This window comes from Balaenoptera musculus, chromosome 4 (genome assembly GCF_009873245.2).
Source record: "Balaenoptera musculus isolate JJ_BM4_2016_0621 chromosome 4, mBalMus1.pri.v3, whole genome shotgun sequence".
Lineage (NCBI taxonomy): Eukaryota > Metazoa > Chordata > Mammalia > Artiodactyla > Balaenopteridae > Balaenoptera > Balaenoptera musculus.
In genome coordinates, this window is record NC_045788.1 from 16,500,225 (window position 1) to 16,518,841 (window position 18,617).

At 49.4% G+C, this 18,617-nt stretch overlaps 1 protein-coding gene across 2 annotated transcripts in view; it reads left to right on the forward strand.

The window, feature by feature from the left end:
* EPHB1 (EPH receptor B1) overlaps positions 1 to 18,617 on the forward strand; it is a 428,957-nt gene that overhangs the window by 400,603 nt on the left and 9,737 nt on the right. Inside the window, exon 13 of one of the 2 annotated variants that reach the window (XM_036851877.1) lies at positions 14,670 to 14,819. The exons of the other annotated variant lie outside the window; for it this stretch is intronic. Coding sequence (XP_036707772.1) covers positions 14,670 to 14,819 — 150 coding nt within the window. The remainder of the gene's footprint in view (positions 1 to 14,669; positions 14,820 to 18,617) is intronic. 2 annotated transcript variants of the gene reach the window in all.

Below are 18,617 nucleotides of genomic sequence, written 5' to 3' on the forward strand. Positions count from 1 at the left end.
TGTATCATTTAAAGCTTGTGTTTCCTTATTTATTTTCATTTTGGATGATCTGTCCATTGGTGAAAGTGGGGTGTTAAAGTCCCCTACTATGATTGTGTTGCTGTCGATTTCCCCTTTTATGGCTGTTAGTACTTGCCTTATGTATTGAGGTGCTCCTATGTTGGGTGCATAAATATTTACAATTGTTATACCTTCCTCTTGGATCGATCCCTTGATCATTATATAGTGTCCTTCTTTGTCTCTTGTAATAGTCTTTATTTTAAAGTCTATTTTGTCTGATATGAGAATTGCTACTCCAGCTTTCTTTTGATTTCCATTTGCATGGAATATCTTTTTCCATCCCCTCACTTTCAGTCTGTATGTGTCTCTAGGTCTGAAGTGGGTCTCTTGTAGACAGCATATATATGGGTCTTGTTTTTGTATCCATTCAGCCAGCCTGTGTCTTTTGGTGGGAGCATTTAATCCATTTACATTCAAGGTAATTATCGATATGTATGTTCCTATTCCCATTTTCTTAAATGTTTTGGGTTTGTTATTGTAGGTGTTTTCCTTCTCTTGTGTTTCTTGCCTAGAGAAGTTCCTTTAGCATTTGTTGTAAAGCTGGTTTGGTAGTGCTGAACTCTCTCAGCTTTTGCTTGTCTGTAAAGGTTTTAATTTCTCCATCACATTTGAATGAGATCCTTGCTGGGTAGAGTAATCTTGGTTGTAGGTTCTTCTCCTTCATCACTTTAAGTATATCCTGCCACTCCCTTCTGGCTTGCAGAGTTTCTGCTGAAAGATCAGATGTTAACCTTATGGGGATTCCCTTGTGTGTTATTTGTTTTTTTTCCCTTGCTGCCTTTAATATGTTTTCCTTATATTTAATTTTTGACAGTTTGATTAATATGTGTCTTGGCGTGTTTCTCCTTGGGTTTATCCTGTATGGGACTCTCTGTGCTTCCAGGACTTGATTAACTATTTCCTTTCCCATATTAGGGAAGTTTTCAACTATAATCTCTTCAAATATTTTCTCAGTCCCTTTCTTTTTCTCTTCTTCTTCTGGGACCCCTATAATTCGAATGTTGGTGCGTTTAATGTTGTCCCAGAGGTCTCTGAGACTGTCCTCAGTTCTTTTCATTCTTTTTTCTTTATCCTGCTCTGCAGTAGTTATTTCCACCATTTTATCTTCCAGGTCACTTATCCTTTCTTCTGCCTCAGTTATTCTGCTATTGATCCCATCTAGAGTATTTTTAATTTCATTTATTGTGTTTTTCATCATTGCTTGATTCCTCTTTAGTTCTTCTACGTCCTTGTTAAATGTTTCTTGCATTTTGTCTATTCTATTTCCAAGATTTTGGATCATCCTTACTATCATTATTCTGAATTCTTTTTCAGGTAGACTACCTATTTCCTCTTCATTTGTTAAGTCTAGTGTGTTTTGACCCTGCTCCTTCATCTGCTGTGTGTTTTTCTGTCGTCTCATTTTGCTTATCTTACTGTGTTTGGGGTCTCCTTATCACAGGTTGCAGGTTTGTAGTTCCCATTGTTTTTGGTATCTGTCCCCAGTGGCTAAGGTTGGTTCAGTGGGTTGTGTAGGCTTCCTGGTGGAGGGAACTAGTGCCTGAGCTCTGGTGGATGAGGCTGGATCTTGTCTTTCTGGTGGGCACGTCCACGTCTGGTGGTGTATTTTGGGGTGTCTGTGGCCTTATTATGATTTTAGGCAGCCTCTCTGCTAATGGATGGGGCTGTGTTCCTGTCTTGCTAGTTGTTTGGCATAGGGTGTTCAGCACTGTAGCTTGCTGGTCATTGAGTGATGCTGGGTCTTGATGTTGAGATGGAGATCTCTGAGAGATTTTTGCCGTTTGGTATTACGTGGAGCTGGGAGGTCTCTTGTGGACCAGTGTCCTGAAGTTGGCTCTCCCACCTCCGAGGTACGGCCCTGATGCCTGGCTGAAGCACCAAGAGCCTTTCGTCCACACGGCTCAGAGTAAAAGGGAGAAAAAATAGAAAGAAAGAAAGGAAGGAAGGAAGGAAGGAAGGAAGGAAGGAAGGAAGGAAGGAAAGGAAGGAAGGAAGGAAGGAAGGAAGGAAGGAAGGAAGGAAGAAAGAAAGAAAGAAAGAAAGAAAGAAAGGAAAGAAAGAAAGAAGCTATAATATAGTGAAGTAAAATAAAGCTATTATAAAGCAAAGCTATACAGACAAAATCTCCCCCAGAAGCATATGCATATACACTCACAAAAGAAAAAAAGGAAAAGGGGAAAAATTAATATATCCTGCTCCCAAAGTCCACCTCCTGAATTTGGGATGATTCGTTGTCTATTCAGGTATTCAACAGATGCAGGCACATCAAGTTGTTTGTGGAGTTTTAATCCGCTTCTTCTGAGGCTGCTGGGAGAGATTTCCCCTCCTCTTCTCTGTTCGCACAGCTCCTGGGGATCAGCTTTGGATTTGGACCCGCCTCTGCGTGTAGGTCGCCTGAGGGCGTCTGTTCCCCGCCCAGACAGGACGGGGTTAAAGGAGCAGCTGCTTCGGGGACTCTGGCTCACCCAGGCCGCGGGGAGGGAGGGGTACAGAGGAGGCGGGGCGAGCCTGCGGCGTCAGAGGCCGGCGTGACGTTGCAGCAGCCTGAGGCGCGCAGTGCGTTCTCCCGGGGATGTTGTCCCGGGATCACGGGACGCTGGCAGTGGCGGGCTGCACGGGCTCCCGGGAGGGGTGGCGCGGAGAGTGACCTGTGCTCGCACACAGGCTTTCTGGAGGCGGCAGCAGCAGCCCCAGCGTCTCATGCCCATCTCTGGGGTCCGCGCTGACCGCCGCGGCTCGCGCCAGTCTCTGGAGTTCGTTTCGGCGGCGCTCTGAATCCCCTCTCCCTGCCCTCCGCAAAACAAAGAGGCAAGAAAAAGTCTCTTGCCTCTTCGGCAGCTGCAGACTTTTTCCCGGTCTCCCTCCCAGCCAGCTGTGGTGCGCCAACCCCTTCAGGCTGTGTTCACGCCGCCAACCCCAGTCCTCCCCCTGCGATCCAACCGAAGCCCGAGCCTCCGCTCCCAGCCCCGCCCGCCCCGGCGGGGGAGCAGACAAGCCTCTCGGGTTGGTGAGCGCTGCTCGGCGCCGAGCCTCTGTGCGGGAGTCTCTCTGTTTTTCCCTCTGCGCCCCTGTTGCTATGGGATCCGCGCTGTTAGCCGCGGCTCGCGCCCGTCTCTGAAGTTCATTTAGGCAGCGCTCTGAATCCCCTCTCCTCGCGCACCAGGAAACAGGGAAGAAAAAGTCTCTTGCCTCTTCGGCAGCTGCAGACCTTTTCCCGGTCTCCCTCCCGGCTAGCTGTGGTGCACTAACCCCTTCAGGCTGTGTTCACGCCGCCAACCCCAGTCCTCTCCCTGCAACCGAAGCCCGAGCCTCAGCTCCCAGCCCCGCCCGCCCCGGCAGCTGAGCAGACAAGCCTCTCAGGCTGGTGAGTGCTGGTCAGCGCCGAGCCTCCGTGCGGGAAGTGCGGGAATCTCTCCGCTTTGCCCTCTGCACCCCTGTGGCTGCGCTCTCCTCCGTGGCTCCGAAGCTTCCCCCCTCTGCCATCCGCAGTCTCCGCCCACGAAGGGGCTTCCTAGTGTGTGGAAACCTTTCCTCCTTCACAGCTCCCTCCCACTGGTGCAGGTCCCATCCCTATTCTTTTGTCTCTGTTATTTCTTTTTTCTTTTGCCCTACCCAAGTACCGGGGGAGTTTCTTGCCTTTTGGGAGGTCTGACGTCTTCTGCCAGCATTCAGTGGGTGTCCTGTAGGAGCAGTTCCACGTGTAGATGTATTTCTACTGTATCTGTGGGAAGGAAGGTGATCTCCGCGTCTTACTCTTCCGCCATCTTCTCTCCTCCCACCCTAAAAATTTTTTAAAGTAACGTCAAACTTAAAGAAAAGTTCCCAGAATAATACAAACAATATCCACATAACCTTTGCCCAGATTCTTTACCTATTCTTATCATTTCACGCCATTTCTTTGTTATTTGCCTGCTCCCGACCAAAAATTGTTTTTTTCCTAAACTCTTGGAAGACATGCTGCATACATCATGGCTTTTATCCCCAGAAGGTAACACATACTTCAGTGTGTATTTCTGTATTTCCTAAGAATAAGGATATTCTCTTAATAACTGTAATATTACCAATGTCAACTTAATTTAACATGAAAAAAATACTTTTATCAAATCTACTGTCTGTATTCTAATACTGTTAACTGACCCCCAAATGTCCTTTTTAGCACTTTTTCCTCCTAGTACAAGATCCAGTCCAGGATCAGATATTGCATTTCGTTGTCATGTTGTTAAAGCCTCTTTTAATCTGGAACATTTTCACAGCCTTTCTTTATTTTTTATGATATTGACATTGTTAAAGAATACTGCCCCTGTTTTTAATAGAAGCTTCCTCTTTTGGGGTTTGTCTGATCTCTCCTCATGATTAGACCCAGGCTCTGCATCATGCATTGCATAAATGATGGTGTGTGCTTCGCAGGGTACCACATCTGAACACATGATGTTCATCGGCCCCTCATGGTGATGTTAAGAACTGCATATTTTAAATTCTGATCGGAAAAAAGTTCATTTCCCAAAACTTTTTTGCCAGTGTCTACTCCTGCCACAGTTTGTGAGATTTCTGCACAGCCCTATCCCTTTCCTTACGCAGGCACCACCACCAGTCTTCTCAACGTATGCCGGGTCAGTACACTGTGCTTGTTAATGCTTTATTGTAAAAAGAAAGCAATACATTTTTTTTTTCTCATTTCATTTTGAGATACTCTTTAGTATTCTTATGCCTCAACAAAGGTTCCCCAAACATCAAAAATGCAGTAGACTCCCATGGTCTTTTGTAGCCCCAAACTCATCGGGACTTGGACAGTGTGAGTGTGACAATGGCACAGGCGGGATGGGACCCTTGGCTGAGAGTTTGGGGCTCCACGCTCTGTAAAAGCAAAACAGAAACCAGTCCTTTTATCCCCCACTTTGGGAGAGAAAAGATGTCCCTGCCCTCCATAGGCAGGGACATTTATCTCCATTTATGTTTCCATCTTCTTTCCTATTATCTGCTATGAGGAAAAGGCAGCACGGGATTGGGAGTTGAGGGATCGGTTTCGAGTGTCGCCACCACTTTCTATATCAGGTGTGGACTCGTGGCCACCCTCCTCGCCTCCCCCGGTTCACATAACTGATGAGGAAGGGACTCAGGAGGAGCTGGCCTCCCCGAATGGTCTTTGGGGCTGGCCCTGCCCTCCCTGGCCTCCCTCACTGCCACCAGAGAGGACAGGCGGCCCGGGGAACAGGGCCTCACTCACGCGTCTCACACGCTGCCGGCATTAGCCAGCAGCACCTCGCATGCCCCTCTGAGATAATTAAGCATTATTATCCCTATTGGCAGGTGGAGACAGGGAGACAGAGTGGTTCAGTGACTTGGTTATAACTGCCGGGATTGTTTGAGGGAGAAGCCGTGCCAAGAAGGGAGTGCAGTGCAGGAGGCCAGAAGAACTTAAGCTATTTAATGTGACTGATTATTTTAAAATAGCTGCTGGAGGGTGGGGGCCGGAAGAGGGGCTAGAGGCGTGGCCAGTGGACATCGGGGAGGCACCAGAAATTACCCTGTGAATAAGGACTAGACCTAGTATACCTGTGAAAACGGGTTGCCACAGTCTTTCAGATGCTTACAGGAGAGGAGGGAAAACATTGAAGGCTTAGTCAGCTCAGTGAGGACGAGGAATAAACCCCTCAGCTTCCCGCAGAGCTGGACAGAGGTCCCCAGGATGGGCGCGTGACAGACCATCCACCCTACCGGCACCCTCCCCTCTCGGCTCAGCGTCTGGAGCCCTGCCACGTTGCCCTAGGAGGTGTAGCCCTACCTCAGAGTGGCAGGAAGCCCCGAGTGTCTCCATGCACAGAGGTGGGAATAGAATGGGAGAAGAGTGGGTGCCTGCCTGAGGGTCACAGGGGAGACACTTGGGACAAAGGTGGGGAAGCCATCACGGCCTGTTGACAGAGACAGGTGTCACAGAGACCTGGTGCCAGGTGTCACTAGTGAGGCAAACAGATGCACTAGAAAAGGAGAGGAGAACTGTGGTCCTAAGGGCGAGGCAGACAGGCAGCAGTGAAGCTGTGGCGATGGCAGCTCCAGGGAAAAGCACAATTCCTGCCATGTTCAGAAAAGCAACCAATACACCCTGGACCGGCCCGGGAAGGGAAGGGTAGAGAGCAGGGTGACTGGCTAGCCTCCTCCTCAGCCCTGACCATCCAGTTTGCTGGCCCTCCCCGCCAACCTTGCCATTCCGAGGTCACATAGAGGTTCACCCTCCCACCCCACCCTCTTGGGGCCCAGGCTTTTGGGGGTTGCACCAGGAGAGACTAAGCCCCATCATCCCTGCCAGCTACCACTGTGGAATGCCCCACAGAGTGCCCTCCTCAGGGCAGAAGTGGTTTTGTTCTCTTTGCCTCTACTGATCCTGACCTTGCCCGGAGAGGGTACGCACTGCCTGCTTGTTGAATGAATGAAGGCAGCATGTGAATTTTTAGCCCTTGTCTCTCCACCCTTTCTTTTTAATTATAAACTCGAGAAATACTGTGTGATAAAAAAATATATAATTAATGCCCACATCTCAGCCATCAGGGGCTATTTTGGGGGTGGATAGTAAAAGACAGCTGTTTGCCCTGACAGTATAGTACAGAGAAACAACGTCTGTTTGGTTGAAGAACAGGTTTTGTTGTTTTTTTTTTTCCAGCTGGGAAACGTCACCAAGTGGCCTTTCTGTTCTTCACACATGAAACACACACTATCATCCGCATATTTTTAGTTAATTTATGTCCAAATAGGCCTTTCTCTCGCTGCTGGAAAATGATGTTTGGGCTGCAATTACCTTTCCAGCATCTCACAGAAGGGTTTCAGCGCTCACAAAGCTCAGGGGAGAGGCGGCACGTACCCCACCGACTGTAAATCTCTCCATTTGTAACCATTCAAATCACGTATTTTATTACTAGTACAAAATACGTTGTGTCATTCATTTTGGAGGAGCAGCTAATGCTTCAAGAAAAGATTTGAAAAACATTCTATTTAGAAACAATTTTGTCTGCAGCCAATGCATTGTGTCTTTTGGGGTTGTCTTTTCTCCCAGCCCTTCTCTCTGTTCTGTGTGCCATTTGCATGACAAATGAGATCATCCTCTCCAAAAGCTCACCTGTCCATGCAGCTGGTTTCCCACCTAAAGTTCTAATTCTCTGTATGTTGCATCATAATCCTTAGCCTGGTAATAAATTACAGTGTCACCATCAAGATTGTGGCTTCTGGAAAGAAATAAGCAGCGGGGCCAGATGAACTCTCTCAGAAGATTGAGAGACTGTTTTCATGCAAATTCCTGGCATCCTGGGGAACTAGAAACAGCCTCTTTATTATATAGACTCAGTTGCAATCCAGCAGCCAGAAGCCATTTCCACTGGCTCTTAGAAGCCAGTAATGCTCAGAGAAAGAAAACCTTTTTGGCAGAAACTTCTCTTTCTTCTTGGCTGATATGGGTCTTATCTGGAAAAATCACTTTGCTCATTAGGTTGGGCAAAATGGGTCAGTGTACTTTCCAGAGTGCTTTTAAATAGAGACATTCATTCTAAATTACCTTCTTAATTTAACACTTAGAATCACGTTAGATCTCTGGGTCCAAAGCAGTGGGCAGTGACTGGGGAGGAGGAGGAGCGCGTGTCCCGTGGATGCACCCTAGGGCAGGGCCATCTGTGTCTGAACTGTCTACAGAGGGCTGCACGGAGCCAAGGCTGGCCAACCACATTGTCAAGATGGTTACTGCTTCAAGGGGAGTGTTCAACCTGCCACTCCAGAGGGCCACTTGCTATATGTGATGTGAACTTCACCCCAATTCACCCTCCATTTCCCTTGAGCCATAAATACACTGGACAGAAACTTTGATGAAGCCAGCTCATTGTCTTTTTCCCCATCATTTTAAGATCTTTTGATCATTTTAAGATCTCATCACTCATTAGTCATGGCAGCATTCCTTGCTGAGCCCAGATGAAGCCTCAGAATCCTTCTCAACCCAGCCATTAACAATGACCAGAGTTGGTATATGAGACTTCACTCAGTCCATGACTTATGCTGGATTGATCTATGCCAGTGGTTCTTAAAGTGTAGGAACCACACTGAGAATTTGTTAGAAATGTAAACTCTCAAAGCCAATCCCAGAACTAGTACATTTGAAAGTCCAGGTTAGGGGCCTGTGATGTGTGTTTTAATAAGGCTTCCAGGAGAGTCTGACGCACACTCAAATTTGAGAACCACGGCTGCAGGCTGGTGCTTGTGACTAATGACTGCTCATTAGAATCACCTGAAGCATGTTAAAGCTTACCAATGCTTGAGCACCACTCCCAGAGTTTCTGAAGAAATTAGAACACCCACTGGCATTAAAAAATAATAATAACCTTCCCCAGAGTGATTCCCAATGGATAACCAAGCTTGAGAAGCACACGCTAGGCTTTCTGGATATGTCAGGAAAAGGGATATTGACATGGCCTTCAGCTGCCGTTGTGCAATTAAGATGGAGCTCCCCAGGCCTGGAGTGGCCACCTGGGTCTGTGGACACTGCTGCTGGCGTGAGGGTGGCTCTCCCTCAGGTATGTCACGCCTCTCCAGTGAGCAGGGGTAGTGATGTGGCTCCGGCGTCATCAGCAGAGCTGCCTCCTGACTGTCGTCCTTGTTTCCACATCAGTGGAGATGCCAAGGGTCTGTCCCTTGAAGCCCTCACGCCACAGCACTCACACTGCTCAGCAAAGGGCAGTCCTTCAGGGAGTAGACTGGCCGTGTCTGAGCAACAGCACTGAGGAAACATTACAGAGGACCCTGTGGTTTATCTGCTGGGCTTCCACCTAAACGTTAGAGGTTTTCCTCACCCCCAAAAGTAGCCCATGGTGGACCTGCCACCTGGGAATTTAACAGCAGTATTTTTAAACTAGTGCCTGATAAAATGGCATATACTCAATGTATTCATTCCTAGGGCTGCTGTAACAAAGTACCACAAACTGGGTGACTTTAAACAGCAGGATTTTTTTTTGTTTTTTTCTCTCCCAGTTCTGGAGTCTAGAAGTCCAAAATCAAGGTGTTGGCTGGGTCATATTCCCTCCAAAGTCTCCAGGGAGGAGTGTGGTCCACGCCTCTCTCCTCGTTTCTGGTGGTTGCTATCAATCTTTGCAGTTCCTTGCCTTGTGGATGCATCACTCCCCTCACTGCCTCCATCTTCACTTGGAATTCTCTCCTACATCTCTGTGTTTTCACATGGCCTTCTTATAAGGACACCAGTGGCTGGATTTAGGGACCACTCTAATCTGGTATGACCTCATCTTTTACTTTATGTTACCGAGCAAAGGGCTTGCTGCCTGGCATGCATAGAAGCCCATACTATGGAACCAGCATTTGAGAAAAGAAAAGACTTTATTGTGAGGTCAATCAGCAAGGAGACAGGAGGCAAGGCTCTCAAATCTGTCTCCCTGATCCAGGGCTGGGTCACAGTTTTTCGAATTAGGGGAGGATGGTTGGTATGTGGAAGCACTGGTGGGGCAGGTTTTGATTGGAGGGCTTTTGAACCTGGCCATTTATGGTAAGGTATGGTAAAGGGGCTTCAGCACCGGTCTTCATGGACAGCGAACCTGAACCCTTAGCTTCTGAAAGGGTTCCAGCAATGTCCCAGTTCTTTGGTTCTGTGGGCTGGAGAAACGTTGGTTCCAGGTGTTATTTGAGATCACACATTTCTCCTCTGTGTATGCTTCAGCTGCACGACTTGCGGTTTTGTTCTGTTGTCTCTGAAAAACAGCTCAGTATATTGCTAGAAACAGAATAGGGCCAGTTTGGGGCTGGTTCTTTGGTTACAGTTACATCCCCAAAGACCAGATTTCCAAATAAGGTCAGGAGTTTAAAAGTTGAACGTATCTTTTTGGGGGGGCATAAATCAACTCACAACACTCAATAAATTCTTGTTTAATGGTAACAATAATATATTGGGTGATTTACGTATATATAATGTTGGATCTTCAAAACAACCCTAATATGTTTTATATATTACAAACCTATTCGAGAGTGAGCATTGTGAAAGTCAGGACCATTGTGTGATGATCTCAAGTCATAAACCTATCACTTCAAGGGGATTCCTCATACAGCACGATTCCAATGATTCTGTGATCACGATACTCAATATTCATGAGTGTCTGGATTCCTGTTATGTCCCTGCTGAGACTTCCTCTCACACATGATGGGGGAGAAAAGTACTGTAGCCGCGCCCAGACACACAGAAGCATTACCCTTATGGGCATCTCTAGGATAAGTAACTAGCAAGGGAAATCAGTCCTATGCTCAGACTTTAGCCTGGAAAACTCCACAATTGTGTGGGTTCTAGAAACGAAAGCTACGAGCTGTGCCTATCTAATGTCACTGTGGCAAGGCAGTGAGCTGTCCAGATGGCACTGGGGATATCCTTCACTCCTTGAGAGCGGGGTTGAGTCTCGTCACTGCCAGGTTCCCAGCAGGGTGCCAGGCAGAGTGGGTGCTGCATAGATGCTTGTTGCAGGCTAGCTGAGGCTGAGGGACTAAAGTACCTCTATGCTGAAACCTTCTACCTGTTGGCATCACTCCTGGTGGCAGGTGTAGATGTAAGTTATCAGCGGGTGCCCCTGCAGATGGCTAGGTTAAAATTAATCTGCTGCCAGACGTCATCTCCTAGTTTATCAAATTAAACACACACACATGCACACATACAAAGCACACACACGATCTTTATAGTTTGTCTCATACCTGAGTTAAGGCATGATTATTCTGAAGCAAACTTTTAGAGATGTTAAACTTTTGAAGAATTTCTGGGCAGCACAACCATTCAATGCCAAGCTTTACCTGGAAGGTCAGTGTATGAAGTACACTGATAGCAGTGAGATGCCTCTCCCTCCTCGCCCCTTCTCCATCCCCGACACCCCAACACTGCCCCCGATGCAGCTCTGGGGGAACCAGGTCCCTGCTGAATGCACACCTGTGCCTTCAACATCCCTGGGGGCATTGAGTCATCTGGTGCTTGGAGGAAACTGTGCAGGGGACAAATGCTCTCTTCAAGCCCAGTGTTGGCCCCTCTTGCCCACATGGGCACAGATTCCTTCCAGAGAGTCTCGCCTGTTCTCCATCCCCTGAGAATTCTTCCCTCATGCTTCTTCCCATCCAACAGAGCAAACCACTCCTTCCTTATGCCCCTTCCTCATGCCTGCATTGGTAATAACTGGGATCCTCAGAGAACTTTGCAGTCACAAGAATGCCTTGGTCTTGGACTTTCCAGTCCAGACTTCTCTTCTGGCAAGAAGACTTCCCTCACTAACAGAAGCCCTGGTGGCTGCAATACCATCCCACTTCCTTTTCTCCTAGTTCCCTGCGTGGAGCTGGTCACCATACTCTACATTAATAGATTTCCTTTCATGTAATTGAAGACGGGTTAAATAATCATCACCATAATTACCTCTGAGCATCAGAAGGCAACGCTGATGACATGATGTTTGAAAGGCTGAGAGGAAATCAAAAACTCCCAGAAGGGAAACACCCATCCCCGTGCTCCCCTGGCTGCCTTGGAGGTCAGCAGACCCTGCTCTCATGGCGGAGGGCCGGTGGTGACAAGCTGTCACCTGCCTGTCCGGCCACTCTTCTCAAAGGCTCTGCCACCTGCTGGGATGGGGGCGGGGTGGTGACAGGCCAAACTCCGTGTTCAGTGAGGCCCAACAGCGCAAGGTGGCAGGAGAGCTGAGGCGCGTCAGTGGGCCTGGCACTGCTACTTGACATGCAGGAGGGAGGGCTCAACAGCTGTCACCGGTGGCCCCTGGGGTCTGTTCCAGACTCGGGAGAGAGGACACCTTCAGACTCCCACATTTCCTCTTTGAAATTCAGAAGAATCACACTTTCGTCTCCCCTCCCTCCTCTCTCTGACACAAACAGATGCATAAAAGATAAGCCCTAACTCTCTTTTACCCACAGACCCACACAGCCAAGTTTTCTCTCAGTCTCTCTGTCACACACACTGGTAAGTTCTCACTCACGGAGTCTCATTCCCTCTGTCTCTCACACACACACACACACATTTACACACTCACACTGCTCTCTCCTGCCTCAGGTAACCCAGGTGTAGTGAGAGACCAGAAACTGCTCCCCTCTGGGGGAGCCCCAGGCTCCCTCCAGGTGTGGCAACTCCACCTCCCCTAATGGGGACACACAGCATGGGGTCCCTGTGCTCCCTGTTTACTGGCTGAGTTTTCCACCTCTCTTCCCAGCCATGGTACCGAGGAGATAAAGCCAGTAAATTCATTCATGTTTTGGGGAATGGTGAGAACAGGGCCTTCTGTTGCCTCTCAGCCCAAGCCTGCCCTCCGGGCATTTGTCACGTTGCTGGCATTTGAGCTGAGGATGTCTCCCACCACAAAAGCCTGCCATCGTCCTGGGGGAAATCAGGGCTGTCTTCTTGGCAGAAAGCTGGATGTGTGCCTGGGGAGGTCGGGGTCAGACAGCCTTTATTCCTCCCAGACCCTGGGTAGGAAACCAGATATAAATACACTTTGCAGTTTGCTCCTTTTTCTCTCACTCGTGCTCAGATTAACCACTTATACATTTTTTTTTTTAAATAAATTTATTTATTTATTTATTTAGTTTTGGCTGTGTTGGGTCTTCGTTTCTGTGCGAGGGCTTTCTCTAGTTGCGGCGAGCAGGGGCCACTCTTCATCGCAGTGCGCGGGCCTCTCACTATCGCGGCCTCTCTTGTTGTGGAGCACAGGCTCCAGACGCGCAGGCTCAGTAGTTGTGGCTCACGGGCCCACTTGCTCCACGGCATGTGGGATCTTCCCAGACCAGGGCTCAAACCCGTGTCCCCTGCATTGGCAGGCAGATTCTCAACCACTGTGCCACCAGGGAAGCCCCCACTTATACATTTTTAAGGTATTTTTGCTAAAGTCCAACACATGTCTCTGGTGATTTGAACAGATCGTGGGAACGGTCAGTATAAAAATAGCCTCCTTCAGCCGAGGCAGGAGGCAGATGAGAAGGGGAAGGAGATAGGGAGCTGCAGGTCTCATAGCCCAGTCATCGCAACGGGGCCATGGGAGTGAAGTCCAATATTTGGCCTGGAGAATTGGAAATGAGGAGCATTTGTTCTAGAGAATGATGAACTCTACCCCCGTAAGTGGCATCAGTGCCCTACAGAGCTGCTCTGCTCTCTGCTCCCCTCTATTTCCCCCGTGAGAATTCCACGCTCTAGCCATCCTGCACTGCTGGCAGTTACCATCTTCTCCGTTACCCCAGCATCTGCACGTGCTCCTCTCCGCCTGGACTTCCCTCTTCCCCACACTCTGCCTGATTAACTAGTTACCACGTGTACAGCATGGACCCTCTCTGCCAGGCCCTGCCCCAGCACTAGATGGATCGTAATCCACTTATCCTCATGATGACCTGACTATGTAAGTGCGATCATTACCCCCATTTTGACAGTGAGCTACAGAGGCACAGAGAGGTTAGGTAACTTGCCCTAGGTCACACAGGTAGAAAGGGACAGTACTGGTATCCACACGTGGTCAAAGGCTCCAGGAAACTGCCCTTCTGACTGCTCCTGGCCAACTTCCCTGACCCCTTCCTATGTCAGGGAGTTTCCTCTGGTTCTCAGAACACCCTGTATCCCCCTCGGCCTCACACTCACCACTTTCCACCTTGTTAACAATATGTATTAAGTTTCTGTTTTCTTGTCTGCCTCCCCATGCCTGCCCAGCTTGAGGGCAGGGCCCCTGGTTGGCTCAGCTCTGGGACACCAGCTCCTCAAAAAGGGCCTGGCACAAAGCAGTGCTTCTTGCCTATTTGTTGACGGGGTGCATGTATGGGTAGATGGATATCAACCCCTTAGGTAAACAAAACAGGCCAAGTTCTGGTAGACAAACCAAGGGCCAAGCAGAGAGTCAAGTTGGAAACTCCCAGGGTGGGATCGGAGGGTAAAATGGAGAAACAAACCTAAGAGCGGCCCTTTAGAAAAATGTGTCTGCAGCTCTGGATGTCGACCTGCACAGAAGGGCAGGGAGGAAAGCCAGCATCTATCCGCTCTGGGCCCAGTAAACTCAGTGCAGCTGGGGCTGCCTGCCGGCTGCAGAGTGAGGAAAACCTGTCGCCCAGGGGTGGAGCACGAGGCAAGTGGGGCAGAGGAGCGGCGCAGTGTGATCCCGTAGTCAGGGGTGTCCCAGGAGGTATTACCAATCACTACCTTCGTTTCTGCTTGTTTTGCTCCCTTCTGGCCCAAGTGTCGTGACTCATACATGCTGTGGGACAGCAGAGCATCACCTGCCTGTCACGGCGCACGTGGCCCATCTCACGCAGTATCGTGCGGTAGTGCTTTTCTGCCAGTTTCACTCGCTCCTCCCACCCACAGTGACGTTAGAATCAGGACGTAGGGAATGGGGGGTAAGTGCAGCCGCAGCCCCAGTTGCCACCGCTCGTGCGGTGCGATGTGCCCCCATGCGGCGTGAGATGGCCCAGCCCCGCAGGTCCCCCTGCCTGGGGGCACCAGCTGTCCTAATTCACGAAATGTCGGGGCGGGGGTGGAATGGAAGGACACGTGTGCCCACTTTATTCTCACGCACCTTCAGCTAGGAACCCTACGGTTGGGCTGACCAGGCTTCTCCTTCCCACAGGGAGGCAAGATCCCCGTGAGATGGACGGCTCCAGAGGCCATCGCCTATCGCAAGTTCACGTCTGCCAGCGACGTCTGGAGCTACGGGATTGTCATGTGGGAAGTCATGTCGTTTGGAGAGAGACCCTACTGGGATATGTCCAACCAAGATGTGAGTGTCAGTGGCACCTGGCTGCTACAACCCTTACCCCAGGTGTCCCACAGGCCATGGAATTCCAAGCCCACCTATCTGTTTTCTGCTTGGGGCCTCAGAACGTGAATGTGAGGTGTCCAGGGCAGGGTATATTGGATCCCCTTGGCACCAATGTTTGAACTAATCAAAGAGCCCAGCATGACCCCAAAGCTTGTAAAGATGCCCAGGCCAACCCAGGAGACAATGGGCTGGTTCTGAATGGCCAGGAACCATGAATAGATCAGGCCCAAAGTTAATCAGGAAATGCTACCCCACTTCAGAGCTCCATCATCACGTGTAAAAGAAGGGAAGCAGTGCTGGTGGGAGGGCGGGCCTGGCTTCCAGGCTGCTCTGCTCTGCCAGATGTGCTGTGTTGAGCCAGCTGCAGCTTCTGTCTGGGACTCACACCTCTCCACTTTAAAGAGAGGAATTAATCGTAAAGGCCCTTCTTTCCTGAAAATCCGCTTTTCTGGGAGTCCGTGTCACCTGTCAGTGAAGGAGGTGCTGAGTGAGAGTCCCAAAGCTGGTCAGCTTCAGATGGGTCTCAGAAGGGGACTTGTCTGAGTGAAGGTCAGCAACACCCCTCCAGGCCACTCACAAGGGACAGGGGGAAAGGAAGGGGCCATCTGAGATGCTTTAAGCAGAGACCTTCTGGGGAGGTGTTCCAGAGGGGACACTTTGCTCCATAATTACTAATTATGGACCCTGGGCTGTTCCCCAGGACCACTCCTCCTTTGTGTTCTGAATACATGCCCTCCCCTTGGAGAGTCTGCAGTGCCTGTGTTACCTCTGTTCTCTGCTTGCTCTTCCCATCACCTTGGGGGACAGTTATTATCTTTCCCAACTTCCAAGCAAGAAGAGGCAGGGCTGGCCCAGTCCAGATGGGGAAACCAGCCACCCCATAAGCACCTACGTAGTGGGTGGGCTCTTCGTTACTCGTAAACTGGGGAAGTCTGCCCCCAGCCAGCCCTCTATCCAGACAGACGTTCCGAGCCATGGCTGTCGCTCATAACGTTGAGAAAGGTGGTGCCCTGGGGCTCCAGAAAACACTTTCCAATGAGCCAAAATGGGAGCTGGGTGCTGCCGTGACAGTGCCTCCTGCTCCCAAGGGTAGAGTGACTTCAGCCCAGAGCAGGTGAAATGGCTGCATCCTTAACCAGGTCCTGCTGCTGACCATGTGTGGCATCTAGATCCTCTATTATCTCCGATTATCCATGCTTTGCCTCTGCTCCTGTAGCATGTCGAATCAGTAAGTGTCGGAATTGATGCCAAGGCTGCTTTCATGAAATCAAGTGCACCCTGGTTTTGTCCATACTGTCAGCTAGATGAGTAATAAACGTTAGCCAGAAAACGCAGACCCATTTTGTCCTGCCCAGAGACTGTAATCCAATTAAGCACAATTCAGCACACATGGAACGGATTATGAAACTCTGACAGGCAAGGTTTGACATTCAAGATATTCTCAGCAAATGCATTCACCTCTGCTGCAAACAAATGGAGTTTCTGATATTAGACTTCCAGAATTCCCAAATAATTTATTCAACGCACACTCAGGGTATGCTAACTGTGACTAAGCATTGTACTTGCCGGCTCTATTCTTGGGGGGTTTATAGCCCAGTGGCACATACACAGGGCTGTGGGAACATTTTGGGGGGAGGTAAGGAAGGTTTCCAGATATTTGACACTTGAGCTGGGTCTCAAAGGGAATAAGAACATCTGCAAAGTAGCTGTTTATTCTAATTTTATTGTATTTCTCCAAAATAAAGCCTCTCAGCATTGTTCCAAGTACCATTCTGCTCTCTGTGGAAGGCGGAGGGTGACTTTTGCCCATTCAGAAGGTATGTTCTGACCCAGTCTGGGAGAGAGCCAGGAGGAGCTCCCAGCAGCTCGGGCTGCAGCCCGACTCATCAGAAACCACTGAGGTGGTGGCAGTAAAGGATTTTACAGATGACAATTGAAAGGCTTTACGAAAGAGAATTGCAGAGGCAAGTCAGAGTGCTGGTAATTGGGCTTCCGGAGCCCAGGAAGGTCTTTGAACATGTACAGAGAGTTTGTCAGCCAGAGAGAGAACTTGGAAGTTCTACGGCTTGGATCTGATTGACAGAGATAATGAGAGTGGCAGTGTCTGTGGGGAGAAGCTGCGGTTTTATTGAAACATCAGAGCTCAACTTAACCCCCTCTGCCCTGGATCCTCCACTGCTCTGAGCTCCGCCACTTCACCCTCCGCATGGAAGGTCGAGGAAGCACGCCCACCGCCCAACTCACTAATGAAAAGTGCACGTCTGGGGGCAGCCAGGAGCCCCTCTGGGGACAGGAGAGCAAGAGGAGGGGCCCTGCTACTTTCCCAGAGGAGCTCCAGCCCTGGTCCCCGGTCCAGGCCACCTGTCCCTGGTCCCCACCTAACCCCCACACCTGCCATCTCGGGGTACAGGTGAGCAAAGGCAGCCCTCACCCCATCCCGTTGCTGCAGACCATTCAAAGCAAGTCAGCCCTGCTCCGTGACAGCTGCCGAGACTGGTTCTCACCGCCACACTCGCCATCACCTTCTCTCTGGAAACGCCATCTGATCTCATTTCAATCTCCAGTCTTTTCAGCGTCCATTTACCTCATCCTGTTGTGGACCAAGGAAAGGGGCCCAGGACTTGCTCTGATGTTTCTATTCTGCTCAGCAGGACCCCCTCTGCCCCCAAGCTTGGGCCATGTCTTTCCTCACAATTCAGATGCAGTCACTGGTGTTTGGACTGAAAGTGGGTCTCCTGCCTCCTACCTGTTTTCTCCATACCTGCCAGTGAGGCAGGCATGACAGGGAGTGGTCCCAAAGCCCCATTAGAGAACTACAATTCCTTTTTTGAAATAATGATGTTTTAATTTGATTATAAGTTACATGTATTCAGAAAATTTAGAAAACACCCAGATCCTTAAAAAGAACAAAAATCTCCAAAGGCATAGTGCTTCAGAGAAAGACTTGAATAGATAAATGTTACCCATACAGCAATTAATGACCTAGTACTTTTTCTTTGGAGTGGAGGGTAAAGCTTTTATTTTTTTCATATGTGCAAGAAGCGTCAATGCTCCCAGAGCATCTACTCAAGTTATAACAACAAAGTTATCTAGAAGAAATAGCAAATAGGAATTCCCTGGTGATCCAGTGGTTAGGGCTCCGTGCTTTCGATTTTTCACTCCCAAGGGCACGGGTTCGATCCCTGGTCAGTAACTAAGATCCCTCAATCTGCGAGGAGGGGCCAAACATAAAAAAAAAAGAAATAGCAAATGGAATGAAGTCCCATTTGTAAACAAGAGCATGGGAGGGGGCTCCTCTATCCTCTGGCCTGAAAGATGAGATACAGAGAGGGAGGTGGCATTTACCAAGTCCCCATTGCATGCTTGGTGCTTCCCAAACACCATCTTCCTGGACCTCCCATTGGCCGGCAGCAGAACAGCAGCCCTCTTTGAAGAGAAGACCTCCACTGTAGTAGACGTGGCTGCAGTGACAACCTCCGTGTGATGATGGGATTCTTTCTACTCACATGTGTGGTGCTCAACGTGCATCGCCTCACTGTGTCATTTAATCCTTCTAACACCCCCCATCTGTGCAGTTTCAGGAAGTCAAGTGACTCTCCCAAGTTTCTGGAGCTAATAAGAAATGGAACTAGGATCTGAACCCAGACCTCCAAGGTCTACGCTCCTAATGACAATGCCACACCATCACTAACACAGCACGTGGGGCTACATTCCTGTGGACCTGCAGGGAGGAGGAATCAGTGACTCTCTGATGTC